The sequence below is a fragment of the Mesoplodon mirus genome, assembly GCF_964341445.2.
Source record: "Mesoplodon mirus genome assembly, chromosome: 4".
In the NCBI taxonomy this organism is placed as follows: Eukaryota; Metazoa; Chordata; class Mammalia; order Artiodactyla; family Ziphiidae; genus Mesoplodon; species Mesoplodon mirus.
This window is the reverse complement of record NC_138979.1, coordinates 103750496-103766014: the sequence shown is the minus strand read 5'-3', so window position 1 is coordinate 103766014 and position 15519 is coordinate 103750496. Positions and strand designations below refer to the sequence as shown.

At 38.8% G+C, this 15519-nt stretch overlaps 1 protein-coding gene across 23 annotated transcripts in view; it reads left to right on the top strand.

The window, feature by feature from the left end:
• The window catches only part of MGA (MAX dimerization protein MGA), a 166155-nt gene that overhangs the window by 90551 nt on the left and 60085 nt on the right, over positions 1-15519 (top strand). For all 23 annotated transcript variants that reach the window (XM_082617781.1, XM_082617776.1, XM_082617766.1 and 20 more), the window contains exons 3-5: positions 13264-14209; positions 15054-15132; positions 15251-15346. In XM_082617781.1, coding sequence (XP_082473907.1) covers positions 13264-14209; positions 15054-15132; positions 15251-15346 — 1121 coding nt within the window. The remainder of the gene's footprint in view (positions 1-13263; positions 14210-15053; positions 15133-15250; positions 15347-15519) is intronic.

Genomic DNA, 15519 nt, shown 5'->3' with positions numbered 1-15519 from the left:
TTTCAAAACAAGAAGTTCATATTCTTTGGCCCTAGGAACATTTAAGTATTATTTCTCTGTTAATTTTTTCACTTTCTTTTTTCTATTTTCTCTTTTTATTTAATTTTTTTTTCTTTTTTTTTTTTAAGTCATGTGGGCTCGAGAGTGCAGGCTCAGTAGTTGTGGTTCACGGGTTTAGTTGCTCCACAGCATGTGGGATCTTCCTGGACCAGGGCTTGAGCCTGTGTCCCCTGCACTGGCAGGCATATTCTTAACCACTGCGCCACCAGGGAAGTCCTGTTTTCTCTTTTCTAAAAAAACACTTGATAGTTGGGTGTTCCATCTACTGGATTGGTTATCTTATATAATCAGTCTTTTATTTCTTGTCATTATCTTTTTGCTGTACATTATGTGAGATTTCCTTGATTTAGCTTCTAACTTACTGATGTATTTATTGCAGGTGTCCGATTTCAGTTTCCAAGAGCTCTTTTGTTTTCCACTCTACATTATCTTTTCCAGTGGATTTCTTTTTTCTGTTACTCTAATTACCAGTTTCATGGAAGGCGTTACGTTATGGCTTTTTCTTTTTCTTTTTTTTTTCTTTTTTTTGCGGTGCACGGGCCTCTCACTGTCGTGGCCTCTCCCGTTGTGGAGCACAGGCTCCAGACACGCAGGCTCAGCGGCCATGATTCATGGGCCCAGCTGCTCCGTGGCATGTGGAATCTTCCTGGACCGGGGTACGAACCCATGTCCCCTGCATCGGCAGGCGGACTCTCAAAAACTGCTCCACCAGGGAAGCCCTATGGCTTTTTCTAATGTGCATCTGTACGTCTCTCTCTTTTTTTAATAATTTATTTTAATTTTATTTATTTTTTTGGCTGCATTGCGTCTTCATTGTTGTAAGTGGGCTTTCTCTAGTTGCGGCGAGGCGGGTGCTACTCTTTGTTGTGGTGTGCAGGCTTCTCATTGTGGTGGCTTCTTATGTTGCGGAGCACAGGCTCTAGGCGCGTGGGCTTCGGCAGTTGTGGGTCGTGGGCTCTAGAGTGCAGGCTCGGTAGTTGTGGCACACGGGCTTAGTTACTCCGCAGCATGTGGGATCTTCCCGGACCAGGGATCAAACCCGTGTCCCCTGCATTGTCAGGCGGATTCTTAACCAGTGCGCCACCAGGGAAGGCCCCTGGCAGGCGGATTCTCAACCACTGTGCCACCAGGGAAGTCCCTGTACATATCTTTATTTTAGTATCTATTAAATTAAGTAACATTATATTGTCTATTTGTCTCCTGCATTGATCTGTGAATTCCTTGAATGTAGGGACTGTGCTTTATTTATTTTGGTAAATCCCTGTGCCCCAAAAAATGTGTCTGGCACATTGTCAGAACTCAGTAAATGTTGCCTGAATGAGTTTGTTTATCCATAGCACTTAAAGCTTTTTTAGTGTGTTTCACAGTGACTGTTATGTCATACTTATTTGTTGCATAGGTTGGGTATGCCAACAAAAATGTAATCCTTTAAATTAATTGATGTGTACAAATCAGTGGTTTTGCCCATATTTTTGGTTAGATAATCTTGCACCTAATTTTTTTGTATAGCGACTTCTTAGAAGTGTAAAATTTCAGGATTGTTTTCAAAATTTTCCTGTCAAGGAAAAAAAATTCATGCTTTGTGTATAAAGTTTTTATTGGACGATAAGGAGAGAGAGATTCTTTGGAAATAACTTGTAATTTAGCAAGTTTAATATCTCAGGAAGATGTGAAAGCAGTTATTTTGGTAGCAGCCAAGATTTAGCTTCACAAGGTTCTCAGCTATATTGTAAGCATAATTCGTCTTATGGCTAAATGAGAAAAAGGTAGAGATTATTTTCTGCACTTTAGAAGTTCACACCGTGAAATACGAAGATAATGAAAGAACTGTCATTAAGTGTGAATTCTAAATTACTTGATGGAGAATGACATTTATACATAAATATACATAAAAAGTGAGATAATAGGGAAAGGGAAATGAGAGGGCTTGGTTTGCCTAACTTTTTTTTTTTTGCGGTACACGGGCCTTTCACTGTTGTGGCCTCTCCTGTTGCGGAGTACAGGCTCCGGACGCGCAGGCTCAGCGACCATGGCTCACGGGCCCAGCCGCTCCGCGGCAGGTGGGATCTTCCCAGACTGGGGCACAAACCCGTGTCCCCTGCATTGGCAGGCGGACTCTCAACCACTGCGCCACCAGGGAAGCCCCGGTTTGCCTAACCTTTAAAAACAGGTAAAGGAGGGAATTCCCTGGCGGTCCAGTGGTTAGGACTATGTGCTTTCATTGCTGAGGACCTGGGTTCAATCCCTGATCAGGGAACTAAGATTCCGCAAGCCATGCGTTGCGGCCAAACAAAAAACGAGGTAAAGGAAAACTGGATTGTGGTGATGGTAGAACTATAAATTTAGTAAAAATAATTGAGTTGTCACTTAAAACTGTGGGATTTATATATGTAACTTACACAATAAAGCCGTTAAAAAGAAAGATAAGGAAATAGGTATTTTCTCCAATTAAGTGACATTTTTGAAAGGGGGAAGCTGTTTTAGCTTTCACATGGAAATGTAGCCCATCTCGGCTTACTTTTTGTGTATGGCATGAAGTTGGGGGTCAAGGCTCATATTTTTCCAGGCACATATTTACGTGGTCTAACATCATTTTCAAAAGACTTTACTTTCCCATTAAGATGCACTGGTGTCTTGGAAAATGAGGTGATTATATATATATATATGTATATGGGTGGGTCTATTTTTGGACTATTTTTGTTCCATTTTTTTGTCTATTTTTTTGCCAATACCATGCAGCCATTTATTTATTTATTTATTTATTTATTTATTTATTTTATTGCTTCCGTGGGTCTTCGTTGCTGTGAGCGGGCTTTCTCTAGTTGTGGCGAGCGGGGGCTACTCTTCCTTGTGGTGCGTGGGCTTTTCAGTACAGTGGCTTCTCTTGTTTCAGAGCACAGGCTCTAGGCACACAGGCTCAGTAGTTGTAGCTTGTGGGCTCTAGAGCGCAGGCACAGTATTTGTGGCCCATAGGCTTAGGTGCTCCGCGACATGTGGGATCTTCCTGGACCAGGGCTCGAACCCATGTTCCCTGCATTGGTAGGTGGATTCCTAACAACTGTGCCACCAGGGAAGCCCACCATAAAGTCTTGATGACACTATAATCTTTGGTAGTGTAAGCTTCCAACTTCCCATAGTACATAGAAATACAGTTGATTTTTGTATCTTGATCTTGTATTTGATGACCTTGCTTATTTAATTCACTTATTAATTTGTAGTGTTTAGGATTTTCTACATATACAATTATTGTGTCTGTGAACAAAGTTAGTTTTACTTCTCCCTTTACAGTCTTTATTATTATTCTCTCTCTTTCTTACCTTACTGCACTGTTTGGACTTGCAGTTCTGTGTTGAAACTAAATTTTGAGAATGGTGATTCGTGTCTCCTGACCTTAGAGAAAGTCGTTCAGTATTTCTTAATGGGTATTATGCTGTTGGCTTTAGGTCACACTGAGAACTTTCCTTCCAGTCCTAATTTTCTAAGTGTGGTTAAGAATGAGTATTGAATTGTATCAATCAAAGGTTGTTCTTGGGGCCTCCCTGGTGGCGCAGTGGTTGAGAGTCCGCCTGCCGATGCAGGGGATGCGGGTTCGTGCCCCGGTCTGGGAGGATCCCATATGCCGCGGAGCGGCTGGGCCCGTGAGCCATGGCCGCTGGGCCTGCGCGTCCGGAGCCTGTGCTCCGCAACGGGAGAGGCCACAACAGTGAGAGGCCCGCATACCGCAAAAAGAAAAAAAAAAAAAAAAAAAAAAAAGGTTGTTCTTGTATCCGCTGAGATGTTGTTTTTCTCCCTTTATTTTGTTAATGTGGTTAGTTAATTTGATTTTTTTCTTTCTTTTTTTTTTTTTTTTTTACCGTGGGTGTGGGCTATTTGGGAGTGAGAGCTGGAAATGCTGTAACAGTTTTGCATTCCTGGGAAACACTACTTGGTTGTCATAACATTTTTTTTTTTAAAGATGTTGGGGGCAGGAGTTAATTAATTAATTAATTTTTGCTGTATTGGGTCTTCGTTTCTGTGCGAGGGCTTTCTCTAGTTGTGGCAAGCGGGGGCAACTCTTCATCGCAGTGCGCGGGCCTCTCTTGTTGCGGAGCACAGGCTCCAGACGCGCAGGCTCAGTAGTTGTGGCTCACAGGCCTAGTTGCTCCGCGGCATGTGGGATTCTCCCAGACCAGGGCTCGAACCCATGTCCCCTGCATTAGCAGGCAGATTCTCAACCACTGCGCCACCAGGGAAGCCCTGTCATAACATTTTTAATATTGGATTCAGTTTACTGATACTTCGTTGAGTTTTTTTACATCTGAATTCATGAAGGATATTTTTATTTCTGATACTTTGGTTCCAGGGTTTTGCTTTCTTCATAAAACAAATTGTAAAGTGTTGGATTATCCTGTGTATTCTGAGTTTGTGCAAGATAGGTTTTTTTTTTCATTATGTCTTTGCTAGACTTGAGGGAAGCCATGTAGTTTTCTTTGCTGGCAGGTTTCAAATCATAAATTCAGTTTCTCTGTTGTTCTCTATTTCATTAAATTTTTTCCTCTTAGCATTGTTTCCTTCTTTTTGCTTGCTTTTTTTTCTTTTATTTCTCATTTTTATTGAGATGTAATTGATATACAGCTCTGTATAAGTTTGTTACACGACATAATGACTTGACAGACATATACTGTGAAATGATTGCCACAATAATTTAGTTAACATTCATCTTTTCGTATAGATAATCCCCCCATTTTTTTTCCTTTTGGTGAGAACTTTCAGAAATTACTCCCTTAGCAACTTTCACATATACCATGCTGTAGTGTTAGCTAGAGTCATCATCTTGTGTATCCCCAGCACTTATTTATCTTATAACTGAAAGTTTATACCTTTTGATCCCCTTCATTCACTTCTCCTGCCCTTAATCCCCTGTCTCCCCGACACTGGTAACCACTGATCTGATCTCCTTTCATGATTTTCTTTTTTTGAATTTTATTTTATTTTATTTTTTTATACAGCAGGTTCTTAATAATTATGTTTTATACATATTAGTGTGTATATGTCAATTCCAATCTCCCAATTCACCCCCACCCCCCGCCGCTTTCCCCCTTTGGTGTCCATACGTTTGTTCTCTGCATCCATGTCTCTGTTTCTGCCTTGCAAACTAGTTCATCTGAACCATTTTTCTAGATTCCACATATATGCATTAATATACAATATTTGTTTTTCTCTTTCTGACTTACTTTACTCTGTATGATAGTCTTTAGGTCCATCCACGTCTCTACAAATGACCCAAGTTCATTCCTTTTTATGGCTGAGTAATATTCAGTTGTATAAATGTACCACATCTTCTTTATCCATTGGTCTGTCAGTGGACATTTAGGTTGCTTCTGTGACCTGGTTATAGTAAATAGTGCTGCAGTGAACATTGGGGTGCATGTGTCTTTTTAAATTATGGGTTTCTCTGGGTATATGCCCAGTAGTGGGATTGCTGGGTCATATGGTAATTCTATTTTTAGTTTTTTAAGGAACCTCCATACTGTTCTCCATAGTGGCTATATCAATTTAGATTCCCACCAACAGTGCAAGAGGGTTCCTTTTCTCCACACCCTCTCCAGCATTTGTTGTTTGTAGATTTTCTGATGATGCCCATTCTGACTGGTGTGAGGTGATAGCTCATTGTAGTTTTGATTTGCATTTCTCTAATGATTAGTGATGTTGAGCATCCTTTCATGTGTTTGTTGGCAATCTGTATATCTTCTCTGGAGAAATGTCTATTTAGGTCTTCTGCCCATTTTTGGATTGGGTTGTTTGTTTTTTTGCTATTGAGCTGCATGAGCTGCTTGTATATTTTGGAGATGAATCCTTTGTCAGTTGCTTTGTTTGCAAATATTTTCTCCCATTCTGAGGGTTGTCTTTTCATCTTGTTTATGGTTTCCTTTGCTGTGCAAAAGCTCTTAAGTTTCATTAAGTCCCATTTGTTTATTTTTTTTTATTTCCCTTTTTCTAGGAGGTGGGTCAAAAAGGATCTTGCTGTAATTTATGTCATCGAGGGTTCTGCCTATGTTTTCCTCTAAGAGTTTTATAGTGTCTGGCTTTACATTTAGGTCTTTAATCCATTTTGAGTTTATTATTGTGTATGGTGTTAAGGAGTGTTCTAATTTCATTCTTTTACATGTAGCTGTCCAGTTTTCCCAGCAGCGCTTTTTGAAGAGACTGTTTTTTCTCCATTGTATATTCTTGCCTCCTTTGTCATAGATTAGTTGACCATAGGTGCATGGGTTTATATCTGGGCTTTCTATCTTGATCCATTGATCTATATTTCTGTTTTTGTGCCAGTACCGTATTTTCTTGATTACTGTAGCTTTGTAGTATAGTCTGAAGTCAGGAAGTCTGATTCCTCCAGCTCTATTTTTTTCCCTCAGGATTGCTTTGGCACTTGCTCTTTTTAAATTTACCTGTTTCAGTTCAGGGATTGGCAGATTAAGACCTGTGGACCATACCTAGCCTGCCTTTTTTGTTGTTGTTGTTATGGCTTGCAAACTAAGTATGGTTTTTATATTTTTAAGTGTTTGGGTGGGGAAACAAATAAAAGTAATATTTTGTCATGTGAAAATTATATAAAATTCAAATTTCAGTGTCCATTTGTTAGAACACAGCTATGCTCACTTCTTTATGTATTGTCTTGTGGCTTCTTTTATGCTACAGTGGTAGAGTTGAGTAAAGATTGTTCAAACTTTAAAGCCTAAAATTTTTGCTACCTAGCCCTTTACAAAAAGTTTATCAATCCCTAAGATAATTTATTTTAGACCTTTTATTTCAAGCTATAAAATCCCACTTAACACTGCTTTAGGTGCATTCTACAAATTGTGATATGTTGTGTTGAAATTGTTATTAATTTGTGGTTTGGTTCTGTTTTTGTCAGAGAACATGTGACTTAAAACCTTTGAAATAGAAATTTATCCTGACTGTGCTGTATTGTCTAGCATATGGTCTGTTTTGATTAATACTTCAAGTATACTTAGGCAGTTGTTGGATGTAGTGTGCTGTAAGATCTTATCAGGTACGTTTAATGCATTGTTCAATTCTTCTATCTCCTTACTGATTTTGGGGGGTGGGCGGTGTCTCTCCTATCAGTTACTGAGAAAGGTGTTTTAAAATCTCCCTCTATAGTTGTGGATTTTTCTGTCTTTTTAGTACTATAAATTTTTGCTTCACATATTTTCAAGCTATATGATAAGATACATATACATTTAGGATTGTTATGTCCTTTTGGTGAATTGAGCTCATAAAATTTTTATAATGACCCTCATTATCTCTGATGGTACTTAAAGTCTACTTTTAGTCATTAAGCCACATTGGTGTTCATCTGATTTTCTATTTGCATGGTTTTATCTTTTTCCCTCCTTTTAATTTCAGTCTGTCTGTGTCTTTAGATTGAAATTGTGGTTCTTTTAAATAGCTTATAGTTGGGACCTTTTTCTTTGTCCACCCTAGACTTTTAATTGGACTGTTATTTTTTTTTGTTTGTTTGTTTTTTTTTTTTTGCGGTACGTGGGCCTCTCACCGTTGGGGCCTCTGCTGTTGCGGAGCACAGGGCTGGACGTGCAGGCTCAGCGGCCATGGCTCACGGGCCCAGCTGCTCCGCGGCATGTGGGATCTTCCCGGATCGGGGCACAAACCCGCGTCCCCTGCATCGGCAGGCGGACTCTCGACCACTGCGCCACCAGGGAAGCCCTAATTGGACTGTTTTGCTCACGTGCATTTAATATTATTACTGATGTGGCTGTGCTTTAAGCATTTCATCTTGGTATTTTCTGTTTCTGTCATCTATTCTTTCATTATCTTTCCCTGTTTTCATTTGGATTACTTTTTTTAAAAATTATTTGTTTATTTTTGGCTCTGTTAGGTCTTTGTTGCTGCACATGGGCTTTCTCTAGTTGCGGCAAGCGGGGGCTACTCTTTGTTGCAGTGCGCGGGCTTCTCATTGCGGTGGCTTCTCTTGTTGCAGAGCACGGACCCTAGGTGCGTGGGCTTCAGTAGTTGTGGTGCATGGGTTTAGTTGCTCCATGGCATGTGGGATCTTCCTGGACCAGGGATTGAACACGTGTCCCCTGCGTTGGCAGGCAGATTCTTAACTACTGCGTCACCAGGGAAGTCCTAGATTGCGTTTTTAAAATTCCATCCTTGTGGCCTATTGGTTTTTCAGCTGTGCTTCTGTAAATTTTTTTTTTAAGTGTTTGTACTAGTCTGCTCAGGTCGACATAGCAAAATATCATAGACTGGGTGACTTAATAAAAATTTATTTTCTCACGTTTCTGGAGACTGGAAAGTCCAAGTAATGTTTTTGGTAGAGTTCAGTTTTGTTGGGAGGTCTTACCCTGGGTTGTAGACAGCTGCCTTCTAGCTGTGTCCTCACGAAGAGAAGAGACTGCCCACCTTTATGACCTCATTTAACCTTAATTACTTTTTCAAGACCCTATCTCCATGTACAGTCACAAGGGGGTTAGGGCTTCAGTGTATGAATTCGGGAGGGGACACAATTCATTCTTTAGCTGTGGTTGTAGAGATAATTGTGTGCATTCTTAATTTATCAAGTAGAATTAAATTAATATTATAGCAGTTCATGACTAGCTAATGTCCTTGTTGTTCATGTCCTTAGATGTGTTATAAACCCCCCCAAATGTTATTTTATTTGCTTTAATCAGTCAGTAGTCATTTAAATAAACATAAGAAAAAGCCTTTTATATTTACTCACATTTATTTTTCATCGGTCTTCTCATTCATTCCTGGATCCATTTTCTTTTCTTTTCTTTTTTTTTTTTTTTTGGTGGTACGCGGGCCTCTCATTATCGTGGCCTCTCCCATTGCGGGGCACAGGCTCTGGACGCACAGGCTCAGCAGCCATGGCTCACGGGCCCAGCCGCTCCGCGGCATGTGGGATCTTCCCGGACCGGGACACGAACCCGTAACCCCTACATCAGCAGGCGGACTCTCAACCACTGCGCCACCAGGGAAGCCCTCTTTTTTTTTTTTTTAAACTTAGCTTGCTACTTAAAATATATATTTATTTATTTATTTATTTATTTAAATTTTTTTTGGCTGCGTCGGGTCTTAGTTGTGGGATGTGGGATCTTCGTTGAGGCCTGTGGGATCTTTCGTTGTGCTGCACAGGCTCTTCGTTGTGGTGCACGGGCTTCTCTCTAGTTGTGGTGTGTGGGTTTTCTCTTCTCTAGTTGTGGCATGTGGGCTCTCTAGTTGAGGCGTGTGAGCTTAGTAGTTGTGGCACGCGGGCTTAGTTGCCCCAAGGCATGTGGGATATTAGTTCCCAGACCAGGGATCAAACCTGCATCTCCTGCATTAGAAGACAGATTCTTTACCACTGGATTACTAGGGAGGTCCCCTGGATCCATTTTCATACTAGTTCATTTCCTATTAGTCTAAAGAACTTCCTTTAGTATTTTTTTAGAACTTAAAAAAAAATGAGATGTAATTCACTGCTATATAATTCACCCTTGAAAAGTGTTCAATTTAGTGATTTTTAATATATTCACCAAATTGTATAGTCATGACCACAGTCATTTTAAGGATGTTTCAGCACTCCAAAAAAAAACCCTGTGTCCTCTACTAGTCACTCCCCATTTTCCTCCAGCCAGTATTCAACCCCACTCACCCATATGCAACCACCAGTCTCTTTTTTGTCTCTGGGTTTGCCTTTTCTGGACATTAAATGGGATCATACAGTATGTCATCTTTTGTGCTTTACTTAGCATAATGTTTTCAAGGTTCATGTTGTAGCATGTATCTGTACATAATTCCTTTTATTACTGAATAATATTCTGTTGTTTAGATATACTACATTTTATTTATCCATTTATTACTTGGTAAACATTAAGGTTGTTTTTGCTTTTTGACTATTAGAAATAATGTTGCTGTGAACATTTGTGTGCAAGTGTTTGTATTGAATAAGTTGTGGGTGTTCATAAGCCCATTCTTTCCCCACTGAATTTATTGTCTTGGCACCCTTGAATTGAATTCACTTGAAAATCAATTGAGGGACTTCCTTGGTATTCCATTGGTTAAGACTCCTTGCTCCCAATGCAGAGGGCACAGGTTTGATCCCTGGTCAGGGAACTAGGATCCCGAATGCCGCATGGCACTGCCTAAAAAAGAGAAAAGAAAAGAAAAAAAATCAATTGATATAAAAGTGGACAGGTATTACTGAACCTTGAATTCTGTTCAGTTGATTGGTATGTTTAGCTTTATGCTAATTACTGTAGCTTTGTAGTAAGTTTTGAAATTGGGAAGTATGAATCCTCATTTGTTTCTATTTTTCAAGATACTTTGAGTTATTTTAGGGTCCCTTGCATTTCTATATGAATTGTACGATCAGCTTGTCAATTTTTACAAAAATCCCAGGTGGGGCGTTGATAGGGATTGTGTTGACTCTGCAGATCACTTTTGGGGAGTATAGCTGTCTCACCTATATTAAGTCTTCTAGTATGAAACTGTGGAATATTAACCCTTTTTTTTCTTTTTTTGTAGGTTGGCTTTAATTTTTTTCCAACAGTTGTATAATTTTCTGTGTAAAAGCCTTACAATTTTTTGGTTCAGTTTGTTAAGTATTTTATTCTTGTTGATGCTGTTGTAAATAGAGTTGTCTTCTGAATTTCTTTTTTTTTTTTTTTTTGCGGTACGCGGGCCTCTCACTGCTGTGGCCTCTCCCGTTGCGGAGCACAGGCTCTGGACGCTCAGGCTCAGCGGCCATAGCTCACGGGCCCAGCCGCTCCGCGGCACATGGGATCTTCCCGGACTGGGGCACGAACCCGTGTCCCCTGCATCGGCAGGTGGACTCTCAACTACTGTGCCACCAGGGAAGCCCCTGAATTTCATTTTTGATGTTTGTTCCTAGTGTGCAGAATTACAGTTATTTTGCTGTGTGTTGATCTTGGATTCTGCAATCTTGCCAAACTCATTTATTCCAATAGTTTTTTTAGTAGATTTCTTAGGATTTTCAGTTCTGTATCCACAGAGTTTAGTATCTCTGGGGAGTTCTGGAACCAATCTCCCTCAGAACTGGGGGCCAGCTGTATACAAGATCATGTCATCTACAAATGGAGATTTTTTTTTTTTACTTCTTTTCAATCTGGATGTCTTCTATTTCTTTTTATTGCCTGATCACCTTGGCAGATTCTCTGGTATAATTACTGTAAGTAAAAGTGGTGAGAACTAATATCCTTGTCTTGTTTCAGTCTAAGGAAGTAGTATTTTTTATGAAGTATGAATTCTTTCAGATGTCTGGAAATGTCTTTAGCTTTGAAGGCTTCTTTTGGTAGATCTAGAACATTATGTTGACTCTTTAAATGCTTTATGATGGGTGTCATTCCATTGTCTTCTGTTTTACAGTGTTTCCAATGAGTAGTTAGTCTGTTCTCATAGTTTTTCCTGTAGTCTAATGTGTCTTTTTTTCTTCCTTGCTTATAAGGTTTTTCTCTTGATCTTTTTTTCAGCTGTCTGATCTTTATGTGCCTAGGTATGATTTTCTCCTTGGTGTTTGCTGAGCTTCTTGGATCTGTGGATTAAAATCTTTCATTTTTGGAATATTTGTGTTCAATTTCTCTTCAAATGTTTCTCCTTTCTTTCTCCTACCTTTTTGGAGGTGCAACTGCTAGTATGTTAAATCATCTGATGTGTGCCATAGGTCTCTGACACTTCTTTTGCTTTTCCTTTTTCTCTATCCTTCAGTCTAGATGATTTGTAAATTTCAGCTCACCTCAGTTTTAAGGGTAGGATTGAACTCCTTTCAGACAGGGCCTTGGGATCTAAGTGCTGTGAGAATGTAAGTTTCTGATTTCAGGCCAAGTTTCTGCCTCACTAGAAATTCTGCAAAAGTCCCCTGGAGGATAATTGGTGGGAGCAGGGACTTGTCTTCTCTTTGAGGTCCTCCAGATCTAGTCTGCCCATACTCAGGCATTAATAGTTTGGTTTCTCTGTGTTTCCGCAAAGATTCTTTGCCTATAGCAGCTTTTTTCTCTCTTCACTTGTGCTTCAAGCAATGTAAATGCCACTGAGGGTTGAAAGCAGTAGCAATCTTTGGTCACTTGGAGAAGGCTGGTCCCTCTCTGGAATTCAGTTCATTTAAACTTACTTGTACCCAGAGGTCTTCAGTGGCTTTAAAGAAAGAATAGGATTTTAAGTTTATCTAGTGTTTTGTCATTGTTATGGCAGAAGTTATGGTCTTTGTGAACTTCTGTATTCTAACTGGAAGTGGAAGTCCTCCATTGAAAAATTTTTGAGTAAGGTCAAGATCTTAAGTCAGTTTTGCAAGGAACAAGTAGCTACAGATTGATTTAATGGTTACTTTTGAATATTTGAGGTAAATGAAAGTTTTACAGATAAAGTGACTTTAACTGGGTTAGTGAGTAGTTCTAACCTGTCCTCAAGATACATTGGTATAGTTTATGTGCTTTCAGTGATGAATTGGGAGAAATGAGAAACTAAAAGTTTGTTTTGTTTTTTGATGAATTATAAACACTTAAGTCTAGACAGGTTATATGTCCTTGCCTTCATCCACCCTATCCTTTTATTTTGGAAGAACTAATGCTGGATTCTTTACATTGAAAGTGGGTTTTGCAATTTTAAATTTGAAAAATCACCTGGCACCAACATTGGGACTACAATGGAAAAAACTACTGGCTTGTACATTTTAAAATGGTTAAAATGTTATGTTTTATGTTACATGAATTTTATCTCAATTAAAAAAATCAGTGGGCTGTTTGTTTGAAAGGCCCTTCCTGATGTTTATTTTAATTTTTAATTGTAATGGACATTTGTTTGTTTTTATTGGCAGTTGTTGATTAGTGTGTACATTTCTAGAGTCTGATTTTGGATCAGTGCAAGCTGACTTTCAAAATTGAGTTCATTTGAAGAATACCATTAGGAGAAAACATAACATATCTTGCTTTTTGATTTAGTGATGAGTTACTTGTTAAAACTTTACCCTTTAGTTTTATATATTTTTCACGAGAAATTGACAGAATATGTAAAAGTGTGATGTTGATAAACTGTTTTTGAGAACCTTGTTTTACAGAGTTTTTTTTTATGAATGGCTCTTGAAATCTGATATGATTTTACTTGGTTTCCAACAGTCTTTTTTTTTTTTTTCTTTCCCCTCCTGAGTGTTATTTATGGATAGTTCTGTCCTTTTTAACTCTCCCTCCCCTGTCTCTCCAGTCTTGTTGGCAACAATTTTGAAGATGGCTCCCATGTAACATCACCATTAAACCCAAATGAAAACTTCAATGTTGTCATTAAAGAAGAGCCTCTAGACGATTATGAATATGAACTTGGTGAGTGCCCAGAAGGGGTCACTGTGAAACAGGAAGAGACAGATGAGGAAACAGATGTGTACTCAAACAGTGATGATGATCCTATACTAGAGAAACAGTTGAAGAGGCACAATAAAGCTGATAAACTAGAAGCTGACCATCCTTCTAAATGGCTACTACCAAATAGCCCATCAGGTGTTGCTAAAGCTAAAATGTTCAAATTAGATGCTGGAAAGATGCCAGTAGTCTATCTGGAGCCCTGTGCTGTCACCAAAAGCACAGTGAAGATTTCTGAGCTCCCTGATAACATGCTTTCCACATCTCGGAAGGATAGAACTTCTGCGTTGACAGAATTAGACTATTTGCCTACGTACATTGAAAATTCTAATGAGACTGGTTTCTGCTTAGGCAAGGAATCAGAAAATGGTCTTAGAAGACATTCACCAGATCTCAGAGTGGTACAGAAATATCCCTCACTTAAAGATCCTCAGTGGAAATATCCTGATATATCTGACAGCATTAACACAGAAAAAATACTTGATGGTTCAAAGAGTTCAGCTGGGGACTCATTTTTAGGAAAAGAAGACTTGGGCAGAAAGAAAACTATGCTTAAGATTTCAACGGCCTCCAAGACTGTGAATGCTAATCAGAATGCCCCTCCAAATGTCCCTGGAAAAAGAGGAAGGCCACGAAAACTGAAACTCTCTAAGGCAGGGCGGCCACCTAAAAACACAGGAAAATCTTTAACTTCTACAAAGAATACTCCTACGGGCCCTGGGAGTACCTTTCCAGATGTGAAACCTGATCTGGAAGACGTAGATGGTGTTCTCTTTGTTTCCTTTGAATCGAAGGTAAGATTGTCATTTTCAGCATTCTTTCCAAGGTCAGATAATCATCATTGAATTGTATACTGGCTGATAAATAACTTAGAATATAGTTACTGTGAATGCATCCATTATGCGAGGTTGTGTGCACCGGGAGGGGAGTATCTCCAAAATATTGGGTTAACAGGCATCACTTAAGGTATTTTGTTTGAATGGACTTAAAAAATTATGTCTGTTTTGATTATGATTTTTGCATTGTGTTTAGTTGGAATTTTAAAAATCTTTGGCTCTTAGTGGAATTTTCATTATTATATTACGGACTTTGAAAAGGCATAAATACATGAAAAGTTTACTAACTCTTTTGGGATACTCCATCCACTGATTTTCATCAGCAATAGCAGAATACCATTGGAGAACAAAAAATTAATAGTCTTATTAATTCTGCTGTCACAATGATAGTTTCCATGTTTATTTTACTCCAGCTCTTCAACTAGATTATTTTTCTTTTAGATTGTTGTAGAAGCCTAGTCTTTCTAAATTAGCTACACAGAGGTTGAATTCTCTCTGCCTGTTCTTTTCTTTCCTCCTTGTTAATTGCTGAGTAAGCTGTCTTTACACAGGCTCTAAGAAATCAGTATACAAGTTATGATAAATTGGCATAAATACAGTTTTAAGTCAGTTAGCTGAGTATATTATATTTAAATTTTTGCCCCCCCATTATTAAAGTGAAAAGTATCAAAATGAAAAAACATTTAGAAAATAGTGAAAAGTATCAAAATGAAAGAAAATCTTCCTAGTTTACTTTTAAACCTTTAGAAGTGATATGAACTACTTCTTTTCTTTCCTTTTTTTTTTCTTTTTTTAAATATAGGAAGCTCTAGATATTCATGCAGTTGATGGAACAACAGAAGAATCCTCTAGTCTTCAGGCATCAGCCACAAATGACCCAGGTATTATATAATAGTAAAAAGGAGGAAGATATTGGGAGTTTGGCTCTAGAAGTGAAAGATGCAATGTGTATTCTTCTATAGTATATAGTAGCTTATTTTATCATTGCTTTCTGAATAGGTTGCAGAGCAAGAATTTCCCATTTGGAAAAGGAATTGATAGAAGATTTGAAGGCTTTGCGGCACAAGCAGGTCATACATCCTGGTCTTCAGGAAGGTATAATTCTCTAAAAAATATACAAGCCAATTTTTAATTTTGTTCTGTTCTCTCCTTCCCCTGTCTTTCTCTCCTCCCCTCTTCCCTTTGCTCCTTCCCCTCTTTTTTCTGTTTTTCCTCCTTTTCCCCATCCTTGATTTGATTTCTTTCAGCCCCTCTCTCAGCTTGCATTT